Here is a 20,497-nt window from a genome sequence, read left to right as displayed (position 1 = left end):
AATGTGAGAATTTATAACTTGCAAATTGGCAAATACTATATTCTGAGGCTTATTTTATTGTTTTGTTGATTGTCTAGACTTCAGAAAGTGATGTAGAGTATATCAGTAATGCAATTAAACAAAAAAGTGTGTTGTGCATACATTTTCCCCCCAGAGAGATGGTTGTTAAACACTTACCAGTACATCCCTTGTTATGGCACAGTATGTTTGGAATTTTTCAGAGTCACCATGGACATCATGAAAAGATGGGATCTGTGTCAATAAAGGGACTTCTCAATCCATTGAATCACAGAATATCAAAGTTGGAAGAGATCTCAAAAACCATGTAGTCCAACCCCTAAAATCTCACTATAATATACCCCACAAGTAGTCATCTTGCCTCTGCTTAAAGCCGTCCAGGAAACAGGAACCAGGGATGCACTTATAAATGTTTAACAACCCACTCTCTGAAAAAAAAAATATGCGCAACACAAGTTTAATTTGCATTCTTAACATTTCATCACTTACTTAAGTCTAAGGAATTAACAAAACAATAAATCAAGTCTGGATTTGTAGGGTTTGCTGATTTTGTAGGTATAAATACTCACAGTGAAAATTTAACAATTGGCTCTCAACTCACGAACACCCAGGAATGTTATGGATGGGATGGGGCTCTGTAAAGCATTGGACGTTGTTTGGAAGCATAAGTCCTAGAATCATGGGTTCTGAGTCAGAAGGTACTTCAGAAATGCTCTAGTCTAAGTCATGGGGGCCACCTCCAGTCATCCTGACCTGTATCTTACCACCGGACCCAGATGGCTCTGGAGAAGAAAGTGAGGCTGGTGACTTTGCACAGCATCGTCTCGCTTCAATCTAATTCACTTGCAAGTCATGGCGTCATCTTCCTGATGTCATGGTCCTCTTTGAGAATGAAGGGCAAACAACAACAGTCCAAGCCATACCTGATTAGGAAACCCTTCCTCATCCCTGACAAATGGTTGAAGAACTGTTTGAAGAACTTTAGTGATGGGCAACTCATTACTTACAGAGGAAACCCACCCAACTTTTGAATGACCATTAAAGGTGGGAGTTGGGCATGGCCAGTCTATGGGCACAGACTAGGAATAGAATCTGGTCTTCTATGGCAGGAGGAAATTCTACCCACCCACCCTCACCATTTGGGTTCTAGCTGGTCTGCTGGAATGGGAGTCCTGAACTGCCAGAGACCAGCTTCAAGGTGGGTCCTGAGGCCAGGGCTGCTGAAAGGAAAAGAGTGGGAAGCCCTGAAGAATAGTTTGGGTTTTTTAATTGATACTTGCTTTTGACACAGCAGGCCCATCCCAATGCACAAACTCCCACAAAGGAAGACTGTTAAACCCAAAGAACTAAAAAAGTTTTGCTTTCTGTTTTTGTCCTTATTTACCCTTTTGGTAGTTTAAAAAAAAACAGAAAAGAAAACTGGGTGCTTTAACTTGAAGAATGCAGCACTAATTTGCTCCTTGTATTTGAAATGAGTTTTGTTGTTCTTGACTTTTGGGAAAACTAGAGTTATCCTTTCTACATCATGGGGCTTAGGGGTGCAGTGCCTCTGTGATCTGGAAAATCTGCATAAAATTTTTGTCCCTCCCTTCAGACCAGAGAAGAAGTCTGAATTTTTTCTTTTTCTTTTATGGGGTGTTTATAGTACCTTATTGTAAAATTTCGGTTGATGTTTTATAATAATATACATATATTTTATGCATTTCTGAGTTTCTAAATTTTTTCTGTGTTTTCTGCTGGCTGTTGCATGTTGTCTGTGGCTTCTGCAAAACTCCCCCCAAAAATTTCCATTTAATTTCTCACACTGACACGAGATATGTCAAAACCCACGATGGAGAAAGTTGTGATGGGAACAGGATTATTGTAGGTGGTCCCTTTCACAGTTTTCTTCAGGTATCTGTTCCTTAAGACATATGTGCAGGAGTATTTTGAGGAGTGTGTGGTGCTGCTGCTGGTAGGGGTTAGGGGTTGGGGGTTGGAGGAGGGCACTGTCAAAATCTGTCAAAGTCTATGAAAGGTATCTTGTCCACGATATTATAATCTCAGCAGAATTCAGGAAAACCTAACTCTGAACTCATTCCTTCAACCCCTAGACTTTGCTGTTGTTGTTTGTCCTTCCTTCTAGAAGAGGACCATGACATCAGGAAGGTGATGGCATGACTTGCAAATTAATTGGATGTAAGCGAGGGAGGGCTGTGCAAAGTCACCAGCCTCATTTTCTCCTCTGGAGCCATCTAGGTCCAATGGCAAGACATAGATCAGGACGACTGGAGATGGCCCCAGATGCATCAAAGACCTTGGCCTTTTTTTCCCCCTAGACTTTAGAGAGCCTTTGAAAGAAGTGCTTTCTGCCTCCAGGAACCTGGCCACCCAAGTCGTGGGACTATAGCCACTAGAGCTGGAATGGATCTTAGAGATTGCCTGGTCTGATAGGCCACTCTTGTCCTATTCCCCTCCTCCTCCCCCAATACACACACACACACACACACACACACACACACACACACACACACATCTTGACAGATGAGGAAATTAAGGGCCAGAGAGAACTGATTGCCAGAGGTCATGCAGTTAATTAGTAGTTAATTCTAAACCAGGTCCTCTGACTCCAAATGTAATACTTTTTCCACCATGTAGAATTATAGATTTTTTTTAATTGGAAGGGATCTTAGTGCTAATTTAGTCCAAACCCCTCATTGAAGCCCAGAAAGGTGAAGCTGACATTTACATAGCATTTTATTATTTACAAAATATTTTAAATACATGATCTCATTTTCCCTTCACAAACAACTCTGTAAGATTGACGCATGCCTTCTGGATCTAAAACTCCATGATTCTACCTGTTTTTACAAATGAAGAAACTGAGACTTAGCGAGTCTGTGAGTCAGTGCTTTTTGTTATTATATGCTGTTGTATTTCTAGTTCTCACAAGGATTGCAGGAAGAATGCCAACTGTAAAGTTCCCCAGGTCTTGTACCTTGAAAACATAGATGGGGCAGAACAAGAGCAAACGAACTGAAGGTAAATTGGGTAAGGCTCCCAAGTTGAACAGAAGAGTTGACTAGCTGTATGTCATTGGGTAAGTCACATCCTCTCTAAACCTCACTTTTCGTATCTGTAAAATGGACATTTTACCACATATTTCACAAAATTATCATGAGGATCAAATGAGATGATATATGTAAAGCACTTCACAAACCTCTAAGCCCTGTGTAGTTGTCAGTTTTTATTGTTGTGTTGTTATTGCTATCTATAGAAAGCACTATTATGTATTATTAGTAGTAGTACTTAACAGAAATCTCTTTGGAGAGTGTACGGCACTGTACAGATTTAAGCCACTATTATTATGAGGCTGAATGCAGAACGAACCAGACCCTCCTCCCCTTGAAAATGTCTCTAATCTTTTATCTCTCTCCATTGGCAGGGCCTGCATTGCACTGGGTCACTCCAGCTGTGAAAGGTCACTCAATGGCAGCTAAGATTTGGGGTTCTCACGGCTTCTCTGCCTAGTCCCACATCCCCCTCCAGCCTATTTCTGCCTCCTCTTTCTGTCTTCTTTTCTCCTCCCTGCAAACACGCTTACCTCATCTCCCTTGACCCAAATGAGCAGAGGGCACAACCAATGGGAAACTCTTGACATTTTGTCACTCAGACTCAATGACCCCTTATCCCTTATCCCTTGTTCCCTCCTCTCCATGAACCAGACACCAAGATGGGGGTGGTCAGTCATTAGCTGAGTAAATCAGACAGCAGAGCTGGGCTCTCAGAGAAAAGGTAGTGGCTGTCTTGGTCTCTGCTGCTGGTCCTCTTTGTACAAGCTCCTTCCCTCGCTTCACGACCCATTTCTGCCTCCCTGATGAAAAGGCCACAAAGGAATTGGGGTTGGGATTTTGTTGCAGAAACAAGTTGGTTTTTGTTTTTGTTTTCTGGAGAAGAAAAAATTCTTTAGCTGCATTTGGAATCAAAGAACCTGGGTCCAAATCCTGCTTTATACCTACATGAACCAGAGCAAATTGCCTCATTTCTGTAGGTTTCAGTTTCCTCCTTGATTAAAATGAAGGGTTCTGGGGCAGCTAGGTGGCACAGTGGATAAAGCATTGGCCCTGGAGTCAGGAGGACCTGAATTCAAATCTAGCCTCAGACCAGACCCTTGACACTTACTAGCTGTGTGACCTTGGGCATATCACTTAACCACGATTGCCTAAAAAAAAAAAATGAAGGGGGTCTAACTATATTGCCTATTGCAACTGGAATCCCTAAGACTTGATGAACTGTTTTTCAGCAATAGCCTTTACAAAGAAAAAGGCAGATTGTTTGGAGTGCAAAATTTTATGATCCTCTGAATGTGGATGAACTTGGTTTGGAGGCTCCAAGGTCAGATGTATTTCAATCCTCTCAACTCAGTTTCTCCTCTTTAGGAGCTGAATAACTCAAAATTGTATAAACTTTGCAGTTAACAAAGTGTTTTACCTTCATTATCTAGTCTGATCTTAATAACTCTGCTGGGGAAAGTATGTGATTATCATTATCCCTATTCTGCATATGAGAAAACCAAGGAGAAATTCAAGCAGAGCAGAGCAGGAGCAGAAGGAAGAAAGGGAAGTTAATAAGATGAGAAAAAAAAATTGGGTGCAGCTGTCAAGGCCTAACCAGGTGAGAAACTGCAAATGAAGTGAGAGAAGTACTGAGAGAGATTTGGCTACATTTAGAGTTACTAGTAAGAGTGGTGAAAGACTGAGGATTATGCTTCCAGGATTTATAGAAAGCAGAGAGGATTTTGCAATAGGTTGCTAGAGCATATGATTTTCTTTCTACTATACCTAAGTAATTTTACTCTATGTTCAAAGTGCAGGTTGGTCTTCTTAGAAGAAACAAGAAAGGGACTCACAAATGTGTCTTGGTTTCCAGCCTAAGAGAAAAGAAATGGAGGAAGGTTTATCATGTGAGAACAAAGAAGTGGAAATGTCTGCTGAGGCAAAGGGGAATCCTGTCCTGTGTCAGGAAGTTGGTGGTCAGAAGAATCTGACACAGAGGAGGAAGGAGAGAAGAGGGGCCCTTGAATAAATGGAACTAAGAAATATGTAGCACCCAGGGTCCTCTTCACATGTGGGTCCCCAGGTTTAAGGCACTTTGGGGGTCAGTAGCCACTCAAAATCATAGCTAAATGAGCTTTTGACAAAATGTTTAATTTTCTAGGCTAGCTAAAGGTTGCATTAATTCAATGATAACATCAAGCATTTATTAAGCGCCTAGTATATGCAAAGTAAATGACAAGAAAGGCCCTTTGCATACACCGTATTGTCATTCGCCACTTTACTTTCCATTGTGCCAAAGGGACACGCAGAGTGAACTCTCATGACCAGAAGATACACACACACAGAGAGCCTACATGTAGAGGACAGTCATAGGGAACATGGGTCTAACACTGCAGAGACACTGATGTCCTCTGGTGACATCATTTTTCTGCTTTCTTCTGACCATTTTTTTCTGAATTGCTGTCCCTCTTCTCTGACTGGTGGTGGTGATTCTGCTTTGCTGAGCTACTGTTTTCCGCTGTCATCTATAAATCTTTAATTACAATGTAGTTTCTTTGTTGAGCTCCTACTGATCTCTGCTTTGACAAACCAATCTTCAGTTGTGGTATAGCTTCTTCTCCATAAGGAGAAGTTTCTTCCAGCTCTTTAGTTTGGGCTGTTTTTAGTTCTCTTGTGATGCAAACCCCAGGTGACGGCTCATAGCCAGCTTGTTGTTGTTGTTCAGTCATGTCCAACTCTACATGACCCCTACGTGTGCTTTTTCCCCATGGAGTTTTCTTGGCAAAGATGCTAGAGTAGTTTGCCACTTTCTTCTTTGGTGTGTCCTCATTTTTACAGATGAAGAACTGCGGCAAATAGGGGTTAAGTGATTTGCCCAGGGTCACATAGCTAGTAAGTGCCTGAAGGTGGGTTTGAACTCAGATCTTCCTAGCTCCAAGCCTGGTGATCTAATTGCTGCACCACCTAGCTACTCCATAGCCAGCTAACTAGGCTTAAATTTGTCCCTTGAAGACCTCTTTCTCTTACTATTCTTGTCTGAGTTGCAATTCCAAATTCCCTTTACCTCTTACAATTACAATTTCCCAGTCAAATCATCCCAGGAACTCCATTTAATTAAATTTCAAAGGAACTAGGTAGAGCTGGGATGAAGAAATTCTATCTAACATCCCCCAGCCTTAGTCCCCAAGTGCCCCAAATTGCCGTGCATAGCAGCTTGGGAGCTAGACCAAAATGGGCCAAGTGAAATCATTAGAGCTGGCAAACTTTTGCTCTTTTCCCCACTAGCAACAAAAACCATTGTGCTTCCTACAATGCCTTTTCCCAAAGAGGGGATTGTTGGGCCCTCTGAGGAAGAAGCAACTGCTTGTCCTCCAAAGAAGGATTGATATGGATCCATGTGGGTGTCTTCAGGTAGTCCAGTCAGAGGAAAAGAAAGTATAATGGTGATTGATAACTCTGTTGAGAAGTTCTGAGGAAGCCTTTTATCTACCTTATAACAACATTAGAGAGGTCTGTAGCCTTGCCCGTGCTGGGAATGCATTGCTTCTCACTGCTGCCTCTTAGAATCCTTTCATTCCTTCCAAGCCAAGCTTAGGAGCTGCCTCCTCTTTGATGCCTTCTCCAACTCCCCTATTAGTTCTCATTCTCTGAATTTATCTAGTCTTACTTTAACCCATTTGTAATTTATATCCTTACTAGTAAAATACAAGCTCTTTAAAGGCAATGATGATTTTGGTTTTGCCTTTCTCCATCTCCCCCAGTGCCTAGCAGAGTACCTTCCTGTGGGTCATTGTACAGCTGTTCCCCCATTGAAGGCCATCTGAGCTGCAAAGATTGGGGAGATCACGGGTTCATAAATGTAGAGCTAGAATGGACCTCAGACACCATATACTCCAGCCCCCCCCATTTTACAAATGAGGAGACTTACAAATGAGGCCCAAGGACTTGCAGGGACTCAACCAAGGGAATGCAGATACATTCTTCTTTCCCATTCCCCACTGATACAGAACAAGAAATGGAGGACCTAGAAACTGTCAGTCCCTGTATTAAAGTAAAATTCATTGAAACTCTCAGTGTCTGTAAATGGGAAATGGTTGGAAGACACAGCAGGAGAAGACTACCCCTATAGCTGCCATTTGGAAAGCTGAGCGGGCCAGCCTAAGCAAGATAGACAGTTGATGTGACATTACTGTGGATAACTAGGCCATCAGAGCAGTGGGGAAGTCATGCAGTCATTGGAGACAAAATGGCTTTTTGTTTGAACGAGATCTTGGCGATGCTTGGAGAGCAGAGACTGAGTCACTGGCCATCTTCAGTGTTCAATAGCAGCAGTGGTCCCAGCTGATGCAATGCAGAATAATGGATGGAGTATTCCATCTGTGCTCCAAGCACAACAAGGTGCCATTCGGGGCAAGAACTACTCTCCCACCTTCCTTTATAAGACCAGTTTTTCAGTTCTTGGCTTAGGCAGTGTCGTCAAATGTTGTATTTTCTGAAGTAGGAAAAAAACAGGTTTCCCAGAAGGATGAAGGACTGGTTTCCTTAGAGGCAATGATCAAGAGGGGTAAAACATCAGAAATAGAGGGTTGGTTCTTTAAAAAATGCTTTGTCTCTTTCCTCCCTGTAAATCAGTTGGCCACAACTTCTTGGTCCCATAATAATAACAGGATTAGGCATCCCTTAGCGTCTTACTTGTACTGTTAGGGTTAGTAAGTCAGGAGGACTTGGAGAATGAAGCCTACTCCCAGCAAGATGAGAAGTGTTGGAGAAAGTAAGTCAGGGTTAACAGCTGCTTCAGAAACCAGCAGACTATGGCAAGAGGTCAAACTCTATGAAATGACTCATGGAATATCATGGTTCCAACTGTTGATAGTTCCAGGCAGGTTGTGTGGGACATGAAACCAATTCATTCTCATTCTCTCCCAACCGCTAGGTCAGACTAATCGAGATGACCTTTGGACAGCTGCCCAGGCACTTTCTGGGTGGCTGGCACCTTCCAGGGAAAGTAGCTTTACAAGCCTCTCTGACTAGCCACTAGCCTCAATCCCAGGACCATAGGATCACAGATATATAGCTGCAGGTTGTCTAGTTTAACATTCTCAGTGTACTGCTAAGGAAATTGAGGTCCAGAAAGATTAAATGATTTGCCCAAGGTTACTCAGCTTGTTAGTGGCAGAGTCAGGATTCAAATGTAGGTCCTTTGATGTCAAATTCAGCTCTTTCTGTGGCATCCCTGGAAGCCTCTCCAGCATGACAAACTGACCTAGTGTGATGGCGGAGGTTGTTTGGTCTTATTTATCCCTCTTCCTTTGCATAATTCTTACACTTTCCTTCTCTTATAAAGTTCTTCAATGTTATAAACTCTCTCTCTCAACAAAATATCCTCATATCCCATATTTCCATTTCCCAGTATAAGCCAGAGAGTGGCTTATTTTTACTGGAAATAATAGGAGAAAGAACTTGATCTTAAGGAATTAGTAGAACCTGGGATGGGTAGAGGGACCTGAGAGAAATCACCTTATCGTCTCTGGGCCAAGCCCTAAAATCCCTGCCCAATGAGGAGAACATTACCATTTTGCAGCTACACCAAGGAAGGTGCAATCTGCATTGTCAGATTCTTGGGGACTTGGATGAAATGGCTCCTGTGAGACATAGAAACACATGGTGAATACTGATAATGAGTGAGATAGTCATGGAGGGTGGGAGGAAGGTGTGATGGTCCTGGGCAGTTAGAGTGGGAAGAGCATAAGGATTTTAGGGAAATCAGCAGCCAGCAACACACAGAGAGCTCTGAGTGTTTCATGGGGTGATAACTCCTTCTACATACACTCATGACATCACTGGAACAAATATGAACAGGAAAGGTGATGGGTAAGTTATGTAGAATGAGTGAGGATAACAGATGGATAGCCTGAGGACTGCACTGGTATCCACAAAATATTAAAAGAATAAAAGGAAAGCTCCCAGCATGGGCATAGATCCTCTAATTAGGCTCTATAGTAAGACATGGCAAGCAATTACACAGAACAAAGTGCTAGGGTTGGGAAGAAAGGATAAAAGGATGCCCACATGGATGAGAACACATTCTGAAGTTGAACCTTTCATGGCCCACACTCACGCTGATTGTGTAGGCTCTTTCAAGGGAAACACCAGAGAGTAAGATGATTTAAAGCTGGAGTTCATAACCTATTTTGTGTCACGCATCCCTGGTGAAGCCTAGGGACCTCCTATTAAGGTTTTTAAATGCATAAAATAGATCATGTAGGATTTAGAAAAATTGTGTTAAAATACAGTCAACAAAATTAAAAAAAAAAAAGCTCAATGACTCCAGGTTAAAAGACCCCTCCCTGTAAAGGATACCAAAGATGCCTTCCTCACCCACCCCCATATGCTCTTTCCTCCAGTACCACTGGTCTTCTTGCTGTTCTTTGCAGACGACACTCCATCACTGGACTTTGGATATTTTCACTGGCCGACCCCCATGGCTGGGATGCTCACTCTCCTCACCTCCACCTCCTGGCTTGCTTCTAGTCTCAACTAAAGTCTCACTTTCAACAAGAAACCTTTCCTGATAGTCCTTAATTCTAGTGCCTTCTCTCTGTTATTTATCTACTACTTATTTTAATGGTACACAGTTGTTTGCATTTGGTCTCACACATTAGACTGAGCTCCTTGAGAGGAGAGACTGTCTTTTTCCTTTCTTTGTATCCCCACAGCTTAGTACAGCACCTAGCCAAAGGATTTTGGGCAGCCTGAGAAAAATACAGAGGAAAACATCCTTTGTATGTAGAGGAAATTCTTTGGCACACCACAGATTGTGCAGGCCTGCTCTATACTTTATTTTCCTCTCCTAGTTTTGCTTTCCTCATTTATAAAATGAGGCAGTTAGACCAATATATCATTTTAAAAAAAAATTAATGTAGTATTTTATTTTCCCCATTACATGTTAAAACAATTTTTTTTAACATTTTTTAAGTTTTGAGTTTCAAATTCTATCCTTCTCTCCCTCCTCCCTGAGACAGTAAGCAATCAGATATAGGTTACACACATGTAATCATTTAAAACATTTCCATATTGTGGTTTTGTACAAGAAGATGACAGAAAGAGAAAGAAAGAAGGAAAGAAGGAATGAAAGAAGGAAAGAAGGAAGGAAGGAAAAAGAAAGAAAGAAAGAAAGAAAGAAAGAAAGAAAGAAAGAAAGAAAGAAAGAAAGAAAGAAAGTAAGGAAGGCAGGAAGGCAGGAAAGAGAAAAATAGCATGCTACTTTCTTTATCAGACAATATCAGTTCTTTCTCTGGAGGTAGATAGCATGTTTTATCATGAGTCCTTTGGGATTGTCTTGGATCATTGTATTGCTGAGAGGTTAAGTCATTTACAATTCATTATACAATATTGCTGTTACTGTGGACAGCATTCCAGACCAATGTATCTTTAAGGACCCTTCTAGCTCTGAGAAGATATGGGAACAGTAAGAGGTGCCCAGTTCATAGAGCCCAAGGACAGCAACTGGGCCTAATTCTGTTTTCCCAGCGCTTAATGTATTGTGGGAAATCAGGAAACAGGAATATCAGTGGCAAGTTAGGGACTTCACCTGTGAGTACACTTTCTGCAAAGGAGAGGAGAATTCTGGACAGAAGAGGGAGCCCTTAGCCATGATATTGTCCAGCCTTTCACATAGCCTCTACCAAAGTCACTCCCTTTCTATGTAGGTGGAAAATGTAGTATTATTTGAAGGCAACCAAACATCTTACTAGGCCCAACAGTGTTCTACAGTGGAAAAACCCTAAGTTGGGAGTCTAGAGGCCTGGGTCCTAGTGCTAGGTCTAATCCTAGCTTTGTTAAAATTTGCTGGATGATTTTAGAGAAGACCCTTAGGGCCTCTTAGGGTGGTATGGTGGAGAGAATGCTAGGCCTGGAGTCAGGAAGACTCATCTTCCTCAGTTCAAATCTGGCCTCAGCACTCAGTTCAAATCTGGCCTCAGATACTTACTAACTGTGTGACCCTGGGCAAGTTACTTAAACTCTGTTTGCCTTAATCTACTAGAGAAGGAAATGATAAACTACTAAAGTATCTTTGTCAAGAAAACCCCATGGACAGTATTAGCATGCTATAGTCCATGGGGTCATGAAGAGTTAGACACATCTGAATGACTGAACAATAACATGGTGTCCTATCCTAAGAACTCAGTGGTATTTATTCTAAGAGACAGCTTGCTGGTTCCTTATAACCGGACCCTTTTAACTTTAGAAGGCTGTTTATTATTTTTTATGTGGGTAGACAATCAATTAAATATTTTTTTCAGCCAAAGACAAGGTTTATTAGAACATCCATCATATTGCGCAGACTCTCAAGGAGTCTGAACATTAGTAAACTATTGGCTTATTGGCTAGATTATAAGAATCTAAGCAGTGGCTAGATTTTAGGGATCTGAGCAGTGGCTAGATTATAAGAATCTAAGCATCTTAATGGAGACAAGATGGACCTTATATACAGAAAGACTGTGGGAGGGATCTAGGTGTGGCCAAGTAGTTTGGGGTGACTGGAGGAGGGGTCTAAGGAAGATCTGGATGGGAGCAATCAGTAAGCTGGGGTGAACAGAACTCCTGGGACCTGGACAATAGAGCCTAGCTAGGATTAAGTGTGGGAAATGGCTGGGGGCCATAGGGAGGGCTAGGCTAGGTTAAAGAGAATTGGGAGATTGGGTGTAGCCACAATGAAAGGCCAGCTGATGGGATTATAGCCTCAGGTGAAAGCCAGAGACTTGGCCATGTGGGAAAGTCCCGGACTTTTCCTTTTTGGGATTTGGCTCCCATGCTCATCATTCCCACCTCAAACAAATGGGACCCAAATTCTCTTGGGGTAAGGGGCAAAGGTCTTGGCTTCTGAAACTGCTTCCTGCTGGCAAGGGGTATAGAGCTTTCCCTGCCTCACGGGGGTCTCAAAGAGGTTGACTGGAATCGAGCACAGGCTGCATCCAGGGAATGATGGGGGAACATTGGCTGGTACCTGCTGTTTGCTACCAATTGTAGATGAATGACCTGTGGTCTGGAAAACACAAATCTGACAGAAAAAAAAACTTCAGGGCCCAAATGACAGGATAAAACATCCTTAGCTCTGTTTAGATTCAGATAATTCAGTTTTCTAACCATGCAGTACCAAATTCACCTCATAGCCAGACTCAGGAATAGCCAGATGGGTAATATTCCCTTTCAAAGGAACATAATGGGGAAACTGAGCCAGGAGGATCCCATCTTAGACTGAGGCTAAAATTGTCCTCTCAGCTTTTCCCAATGCTGACTTCCCACCAGTATCACCTTCTCTGAATAGCTTGTGGCATTTCTCTCAGATGGTGGATTATTGATTATTGATGGGTTATGACCCATCAGACAACTCAAAATAAAATCCTATGAGCTTTTACCTCAAACAGCAAGTTATACTAATCCCAGTTTAAGAAAAACTTTTCCAGGATTTACATCTCAAACTTAAATTTGTCCTGGTGTAAAAAACCAATCATTATAGATTTCTATACACTAGACTTTTTGGGCTAGTTTACATGTTAAAACAATAACCAACAATAGCTAAATTATTTCAGTGGTAACCAAATTATGAAAAGTTGCTTGACATAGCTGATATGGAAAGTTCACCAATTTAAAAAGTGAAACAAACCCATTACCAATCAGGTGACTTCAGTTTTGTTAAATGCACTTCCAAATTACTTTACACAGAGAATCAACATCTCATTGATAGGGTGCTTGGGTGCTTGTGCTTGTACTTGGACCCCAGTTTCACCTTGGTCTCCGACGCACTGTCTCTGACAATCACTCTCCAGACCAAGGATACTGTGCCTAGCAATTACTCATGCATGGGCCCCAGCAAGACCCTTATCTCTCTCCCTGGTGCAGCTACACAAAGCTGGGTGAGAGAGTACTGGGCTGCTCAGGCCCTAGCCCTCAGATCATGTCTCTGGAAACCTCCCAATTCCTTAATAAGTTCTTGTCTTGTGAGAAAGCTTTCCCTTGTTGCAGAGTATTCTCTCATCAAGACAGAGGGAGAGGGGTGCCTTGTCCAGCCCGAGGAGTTTTGTCCTTGGCCAACCCAAGGACTCTTCCTCCTGCCAGACTCCCAAGTCCCATACTCCTGTCATCTCTCTCCCTGTTTGGTATACTCACTGTACTTTCTCATCCATAGCTCCCAAAGACACCTGGACCTTTAGATTACCTCATCAGTGTCTCTGGCATTCCTTTCCCATGCCCTTTTCCATGTAAACCCTAGCTCCATCCTCAGTCTCTCACAGGTTCCTTAAGAATCCTTGCCTGCTGAAAAGTGTAACAATAAATCTTTGCCACCTTGACTTAAAGAATGCTTGAGCCTGTGAATTCATTCTAGATGACCCATCCTGTACTCCAGTCTTTGAGGGGTCTCAACCTCTCAGACCGCAACATCATCATTAATAGTTAAAACTACAAATTTAAAAGAGCATGCTTACCCAAGTTCAGAGGCCAGCTTCTTTACCTTGAGCAGGATGTGCTGAACCTGGGTGATGCTTCCAGGCAAAGGTTGCCCTAGGCCATTGCCAGGGGGGCCTCACATTGTAGCTGCTGCCCCTCCACCCTCCTTCCTTTCCCAGGTGGGGGAGGGCAAAATCAAAGGTGAGGGGTAAAGGGTGAAACTCTCTTCTCTTATGAGAGGGGTTAACAGATACCCTCTTGACTCAAGTGAAGGGAGTGACCAGGTTGTACAGGTGTTTCAACACTCCTTAATGATAAATCACAAAACCTCCAGAATATGCCAAGATATTTTTAGCTGTTCAAACTTTCCCTGTAACCTCCATGAAGGAGGATTCAGAGGTGCAGAGGGAAGGGAGTAAGTAAGCCTCAGAGAACCAAAAAGCAACTGCAGTTTTCCCTAATTCCCTAGCACTGAGGGAATTAACAGAATTGAGCATACACTTCTGGATAGGGTGTCAGTCCTTGTCCTCTATTCTGCGGAAGGTGTACCCAGGTCCATGGCTTTGAACCGGCCCACTGGTCTGAGAGCCTGAGAGCATCAGGCCAAGTGAGAGACAGCCTCATAACTGTCTGCCCAAAAAGCACCTCCAAGCCTTGGTGCTTGGAGAGCAAACCCAACTGCAAAGCAAGAAAGGAGGGGAGCAGGGAGGCTTACATACCTTCCAGTCTTGGCTGGAGAAGAACTTGGGGTTAGGCAGTTTCCCCACATGGGCTACCAAAATGGTGCAGTTTAGGGGCTCAAGGGACCTGGGACCCAAAATCACAACACGGGGGTCCTGTCTGAAAGAATTCGACCCAAGCCTTCTTTCAGCCAAAGACAAGGTTTATTAGAACATCCATCATATTGGGGAGACTCTTAAGGAGTCTGAACACTAGAAAGCTATTGGCTTATGGGCTAGTTTATAAGGATCTAAGCCTAGACCATCTATTGAAAACTCATCTTCATGAGTTCAAATCCAGCCTCAGACATCTAGTAGTTGTGTGACCCTGAGCAAGTCACTTAACCCTGTCTACTTCAGTTTCCTTATCTGTAAAATGAGCTGGACAAGGAAATAGCAAACCACTCCAGTATTTTGGGCAGCTAGGTGGCACAGGGAATAGAGTGCTGGCCTTGGAATCAGGAAGACTCATACTCCTGAGTTCAAATCTGGCTTTAGACACTTAGTTACTAGTGACCTAGGACAAGTCAATTAGCCCAGTTTGCCTGTTTTCTTCACCTGTAAAATGAGCTGGAGAAGAAAATGACAAACCACTCCAGTATCCCTGCCAAGAAAACCTTAAATGGGGTCATGAAGAGTTGGACATGACTGAAAAATGACTGAACAACAGCAAAAGACAAACTATGGAGAAAACTTAGAGAAAACAGAGTATGAAAGAGAGGAGAATGATTTACAATGTCAGTCTGTAGAGTAGTTAAGATGAATGAGGACTGAGAAAAGCTGATTGGATTTGGTAATTAAGAAATCATTGGTGACTTCGGATTTTAAGATTCATGTTAAGGTAATATAGTAGTATATACATAAAGCTGGCAGGGACCTCAGAGATAATCCAATCCAATCCACTCATTTTATAAATGAGGAAACTAAGGCCCAGGGAGGTTAAATCATTTGACTAAGTTTACACAAGTATTGCACATCAGGAGATGTATTTGAACACTGGTCCCCTGCCTCCAGAGCCAATGTGCTTTCTATCGTACCAGGCTTCTCCTAAGTGGATGAGTTCTCTGGGTGGATGGTTTTTACATCATGAAGAATCAATATGGCATAACTGAATGAGTGCTGACCACTTTTTATGGGGGGCAAAAAAAATGAAAACAAAGCAAGTCCTTATTGTTTGGGGAATGGCAGAATAAATTATGGAATATACAGGCATACCTCATTTTATAGCACTTCCCAGATAGTGTGTGTGTGGGGGGGGATTTGTTTTGTTTTGTTTTTACAAATTGAAGGTTTGTGGTGACCCTGCACAGAGCACCATTTTTCCAATAGCATGTGCACACATTGTGTCTCTATGTCATTTTGGTAATTCTCACAGTATTTAAAACTTTTTGTTATCATTATATCTGTCATGGCAATCTTTGATGTTACTGTTATAATTGTTTTGGGGCACCACAAACCACACCCATATAAGATGGGAACCTAATTGATAAATGCTGTATGTGTTCTGACTGCTCCACCAATTGCTCTCTCCCTCTCTTCAGGTCTCCCTATTTCCTGAGGCACAACAATATTGAAAAGGGCCCAAATAATAATCCTACAATGACCTCTAAGTGTTCAAGTGAAGTGGAGAGTCAATAGATGCAGCAAACTTCATTGTCGTCTTATTTTAAGAAATTGTCACAGCCACCCCAACCCTCAACAATCACCATCCTGATCAATCAGAAGCCATCAACATCAAGGCAAGACCTTCCACTGGCAAAAAGATTACAACTCGCTGAAGGCTCAGATGATAGTCAGTATTTTTTAGTAATGAAGTATTTTTCAGTTAAGGTACATACTTTTTTAAGACATATACAATTACACACTTAATAGACTACTATTTGGTGTAAACATAACTTCTATATGTACTGGGACACCAAAAATTTTTGTATCTCATTTATTGCACTATTTACTTTGTTGAGGTGGTCCAGAACTAAACTCGCAATGTCCCACAGGTGTGCCTGTAAATATAATGGAATCCATAAGAAACAATCAATATGAGGAATTCAGAGAAACATGTATGAACTTATATGAACTAATGCAGAGTGAAGTAAGCTAAAGCAGGAAGAAATAACATGCACAGAGACTATAATAGGGTAAACAACCTCCCGCCCAATGAAATCAAAGTCATGATCAAAGTCAATTAACATGATTATGATTGGCTCTGGAGAAGAGAAAAGGAAATGTTCCTCCTTACTTTCACTGGAGGACTAGGTATGGAATGTCACCCCTTTTAGGAAGCATGGCCCATTAGCTTAGCTTAACTGTTCTTTGTTGCAAGCGTAACGGGGGTCTCCAAAGTCCACTTGATAGAATTGCAGGATATAAGATGCAAGAAACAGAGTTGCTGAGGCATAAGGCTTTCCCCTTTCAGAATTCAAGTAGTTGCATTGGCAGGAACTAAGGGACAAGACCTTAAGCCTCATTATCTCTGTTATCTGTCCCTTATAGCCGGTAAGAAAGGCTTATCAAGTGGATTGGGGGGACTCATTTGATCAGGAGTCCCCTGATAAATCCCTGGCTACACAAGAAAAGCATGTCATGAAGAAGAGGGAGGAGGAGACTATCTGGAAATGACTATGAGATTGAAACAAAAGATGTCAAATCAGTAAAGCATACTTTGTCTCTTTATCTGTATGTATATTATGTATGTTATATATATATATATATATATGTATATATATATGTATATATATGTATACACATGTAGAATTGTGTACATAGAAAAAAGAATATATAATAACATATAATACTGTATAATAACATTTCTGTGTATTATTATTTGTCCTTCATTTTCAAAGAGGACCAATGACATCACAGAGTGATGTCTTGACTTGTGTGTTAACCGGATTTAGGTGAGGCAGAGTTGCACAAAGTCATCTGCCTCACTCTCTCTTCCAGTCATTAAAGTGGTTTTTTTGGTGCCTTCAACTCTTCTTTCTATGCCTTTTTAAAAAATACCTTGATGGCATTCCCTATCCCATTTCCTGCTTGGCTTAAAGTACTCTAAAACTCTCTCTTTCTGTCAACCTTCCAAATAGACTAGGAAAGTTTAATGAGTTCTCTCAGTAGGGGAAGGGGGAGGGGAAATACTTAGAAATAGCTGTGTGAAAACAAAAGATATCACTTTTTTTTAACCCATTGGTATGGGACTTTCTCTTTATTGGTGGTCCCCTTCAAGTTCCCCTTTGGTACTCTTCAAGGATGGAGTTGCTTTGAGTGCTTCTGGCTTCCAACCTTGAGAGAGAAGATGGAAGAGGCCAATCCTGCTTCAGATTGTTAAAGAAAAACATAATGGGGGCAGGTAGTCTCCATCATGTCCCTATTCCCAGCTTACTACACTACAGACTCCAGGGAATTTCCGTTTGGGTGAGTTTCAGGACACTCTTGGTTGAGCTGAGTTACTTAACTCCCAATTGGAGAGCACCTTCACTTTGTACTGTCTGTTTTTGCTACCAATTTGAACAAATAAGTTTTCTTTGCTATTTCACTATGTGGATTTGTTGTGGAACTGGTATTTGGTGAGAAAGGGGTCAAGCCTTGGATATAGATCTTGGGGTCCTCCTTCTCTCCCAAAATGACAAAGTGGTCAGAAGTTCAAGGAAACCTGATAATGTCCCCTAGATCAATATTTAAGGAAGGCTGATAGATATACTTCTAGCCTGGTACCCTATCTCTCTCTGGGGAGAGTAGAGTGGTGGTCTCAGGCCCAACTTCTTACTTTCCCCTCCTGGCAGGAATTAACACCTCCCTTGGAGAAGAGGCTAGAGATGTCTGTTCTGCTTGCTTTCAAGCCACACAATGGTAGCTCTCACCTCTCCTCTATGTGTGGGACTCTTCCCTACATTAAAAAAAAAAATTCATTAAACCACAACTTTCTGCTCTGTAATTTCTGAATCCTAAGTCACCCACCCTTTGCCCACCCCCCTTCCTTCTTTTATTACTTCCTTCCCTAGCCCTGCAACTGAACCAGTTCTTTCCCAAACAAATTAGGTAAAGCTAAGGAAATTGATGATTCTGAAGTACTGTCCCAGGCAAAATCTAATCTCATCACTGCTCCTTTTTCTGTCCCTGTAGGTATTCAGTCAGTTAATATATTGTTGCATTATTCCTATCCAGTAGGTAGGGCTCAATCCACAGCAGCCTTGGCCTTCCCCAGTTCAGCCTTCCCTCAAGCAGTCACTACTCTTGGTCTACTAGCTCTTGATGAACCATCCAGTCCCTCAACACCATCTTCTATGGCCCTGCTGCCTAGATCACCTTGGCACTGTCCTCTCAAACACTGGGTCCTGCCTTATACAAAAGTCATCTACTCTTCATTCCTCTCTTTCCTCCTCCACCCAGTCATTTTGATTGTACTCCTAACACTAATTTTCCTTCCCTGTGCTGACCTTTCTTTACCACACTCTGGGTAGTTTTCAACCATTCTTGACTAGAGACAGGTCTGAAGGCTACTTCCTTATAGCCTTAAATAACCCGGAGGCTTGCAGACTTTCCTCTCAGGGTCCATAGATGCTGTCTTCTCCCAAGTCCAGACAAAAAAGGATCTGAAACTCACTGGCAATGGCATAAATGAGTGATAATAGCATGTATTCCAAGAGGATCCAGAGCCTCAAGCTAAAGGGATGACAACGGTGGGGTTTCAGGCTTTAGTCACAGGATTATGGATGATTTGTAGAGTGGGTGCAGTATTTCCCACCAAATCACATGCTGTGGAATCAATTTCATCATTTTTACCCCTGAACTTTCATGTTTTTACAAGAGTCCAGTTGTTATACTGTATCATCTATGAAATATATCTAGGAGTATACTGGAAGTTATCAAAATAACATAACAGAGAATTTCAATACTGGAATCTCATTAACTGGCTTTTTAGATGAACACACTCACACACACACTTTTAAAGTTTAATCTGCATTATTAATATTTTCTCTATCACTTTTGTTAGTCTAGAAAATCAGCAAAACAATAAATTGAGACCTGATTTGTAGTGTCTGTCATCTTCAGAAATTATTACCTGCATGACCCTGAGCAAGTTATCTAGCTTTTGTCTATCTGTTTCTTCCACTGTACAAAAAGAAATAATGATTGCATCCACCCCACAGAGTTGTTATGAGGTTCAAATGAGACAACATTTGTAAAAGTGCCTAGAACAGTGCCTGGCATGTGTGTTGTTGTTGTTTTGGTGAGGCAATTGTGGTTAATGACTTGCCCAAAGTCACACAACTAGTGAGTGTTATGTGCCTAAGGCTGCGTTTGAACTCAGGTCCTCCTGACTCCAGGGCCAGTCCTTTATCCACTTCACCACCTAGATGCCCCTATGTGTTGTTATTGAGTCATTTCAATTATGTCCAACTCTTCATGACCCCATTTGGGGTTTTCTTGGCAAAGATACTGGAGTGGTTTTCCATTTCCTTCTCCAGCTCATTTTACATATAGGGAAACGGAGGCAAACAGGGTTAAGTAACTTGCACACAGCTATTTAAGTGTCTGAGGTGAGATTTGAATGTAGGAAGATGAGTCTTCCTGACTCCAGGCTTGGCATTCTGTCTATCGTGCCACTTCTTTATAAAGATAAATTCATTTTCTTTCCACCCAAACCTTTGTCTCTACCAAACTTAACACCTTCCATTTTTTCCAGTCTCTTAGGTTGTAACTATGGTATTTTCTAAACTACTCCTTCCTCTCCCTGTATCCAACTAACCATTAAATTCTGCTGTTCCTACCTCCACAGTATCTCTCATTTCTGATCTCTTCTCTCTATTCACAGCGTTACCACGTTGGTTCAGGATCTTTTTATTTCTTGCCTAGATGCCTTCCTTATTGGTTTCCTTGCCTTAAGTCTCTCCCCACTCCAATCCATCCTCCACACAGCTGCCAAAGTGATAAAGTGATCTTCTGTAAGCACAGATATGACAATGCCCCTTTCTTAATAAGTTCTAATGGTTCCCTGTTGCCTCTAGGGTAATACCAAACAGGCTTGGCCTTCTCAGATCTCAAAAGGAACTCTAAAGGCCCTTCCAGATATAAAGCTATGAGTATTATTGAATGATAACTATTATGATTGAAAGAGGAACTTAGTTTTCTTTTCTGATTTTCTCCCAGTGCCTAGCACAGTGGCAACAACTAAGTATTTGTGAATATTTCAAAGTATTTATGAAAGAATAAGAATGAAACGGAAGGGAAGGTAGGGCATAGATAGGCAGAAAGTGAAGAATACTTCAGGGAGGAAGACTA

At 41.9% G+C, this 20,497-nt stretch overlaps 1 protein-coding gene across 3 annotated transcripts in view; it reads right to left on the bottom strand.

Moving 5' to 3' along the window:
- Positions 1-2,736: 2,736 nt before the first annotated feature.
- Positions 2,737-20,497, bottom strand: part of LOC110211886 (Fc receptor-like protein 4) — a 34,383-nt gene continuing 16,622 nt past the window's right edge. For 2 of the 3 annotated variants that reach the window (XM_020991449.2, XM_020991454.2), the window contains exon 9: positions 16,004-16,221. In XM_020991449.2, the coding sequence (XP_020847108.1) occupies positions 16,166-16,221 (56 nt within the window). In that variant the 3' untranslated portion in view covers positions 16,004-16,165. Of the gene's footprint in view, positions 4,928-16,003; positions 16,222-20,497 lie in introns of those variants that run through there. The other variant, XM_078156187.1, reaches the window with a different exon arrangement.

The sequence above is a fragment of the Phascolarctos cinereus genome, unplaced genomic scaffold (assembly GCF_003287225.1).
Source record: "Phascolarctos cinereus isolate Bilbo 61053 unplaced genomic scaffold, phaCin_HiC Scaffold_5;HRSCAF=322, whole genome shotgun sequence".
NCBI classification, from domain to species: domain Eukaryota; kingdom Metazoa; phylum Chordata; class Mammalia; order Diprotodontia; family Phascolarctidae; genus Phascolarctos; species Phascolarctos cinereus.
Note: the sequence above shows the minus strand (reverse complement) of the source record. Positions and strands in the feature narration are given on the sequence as shown.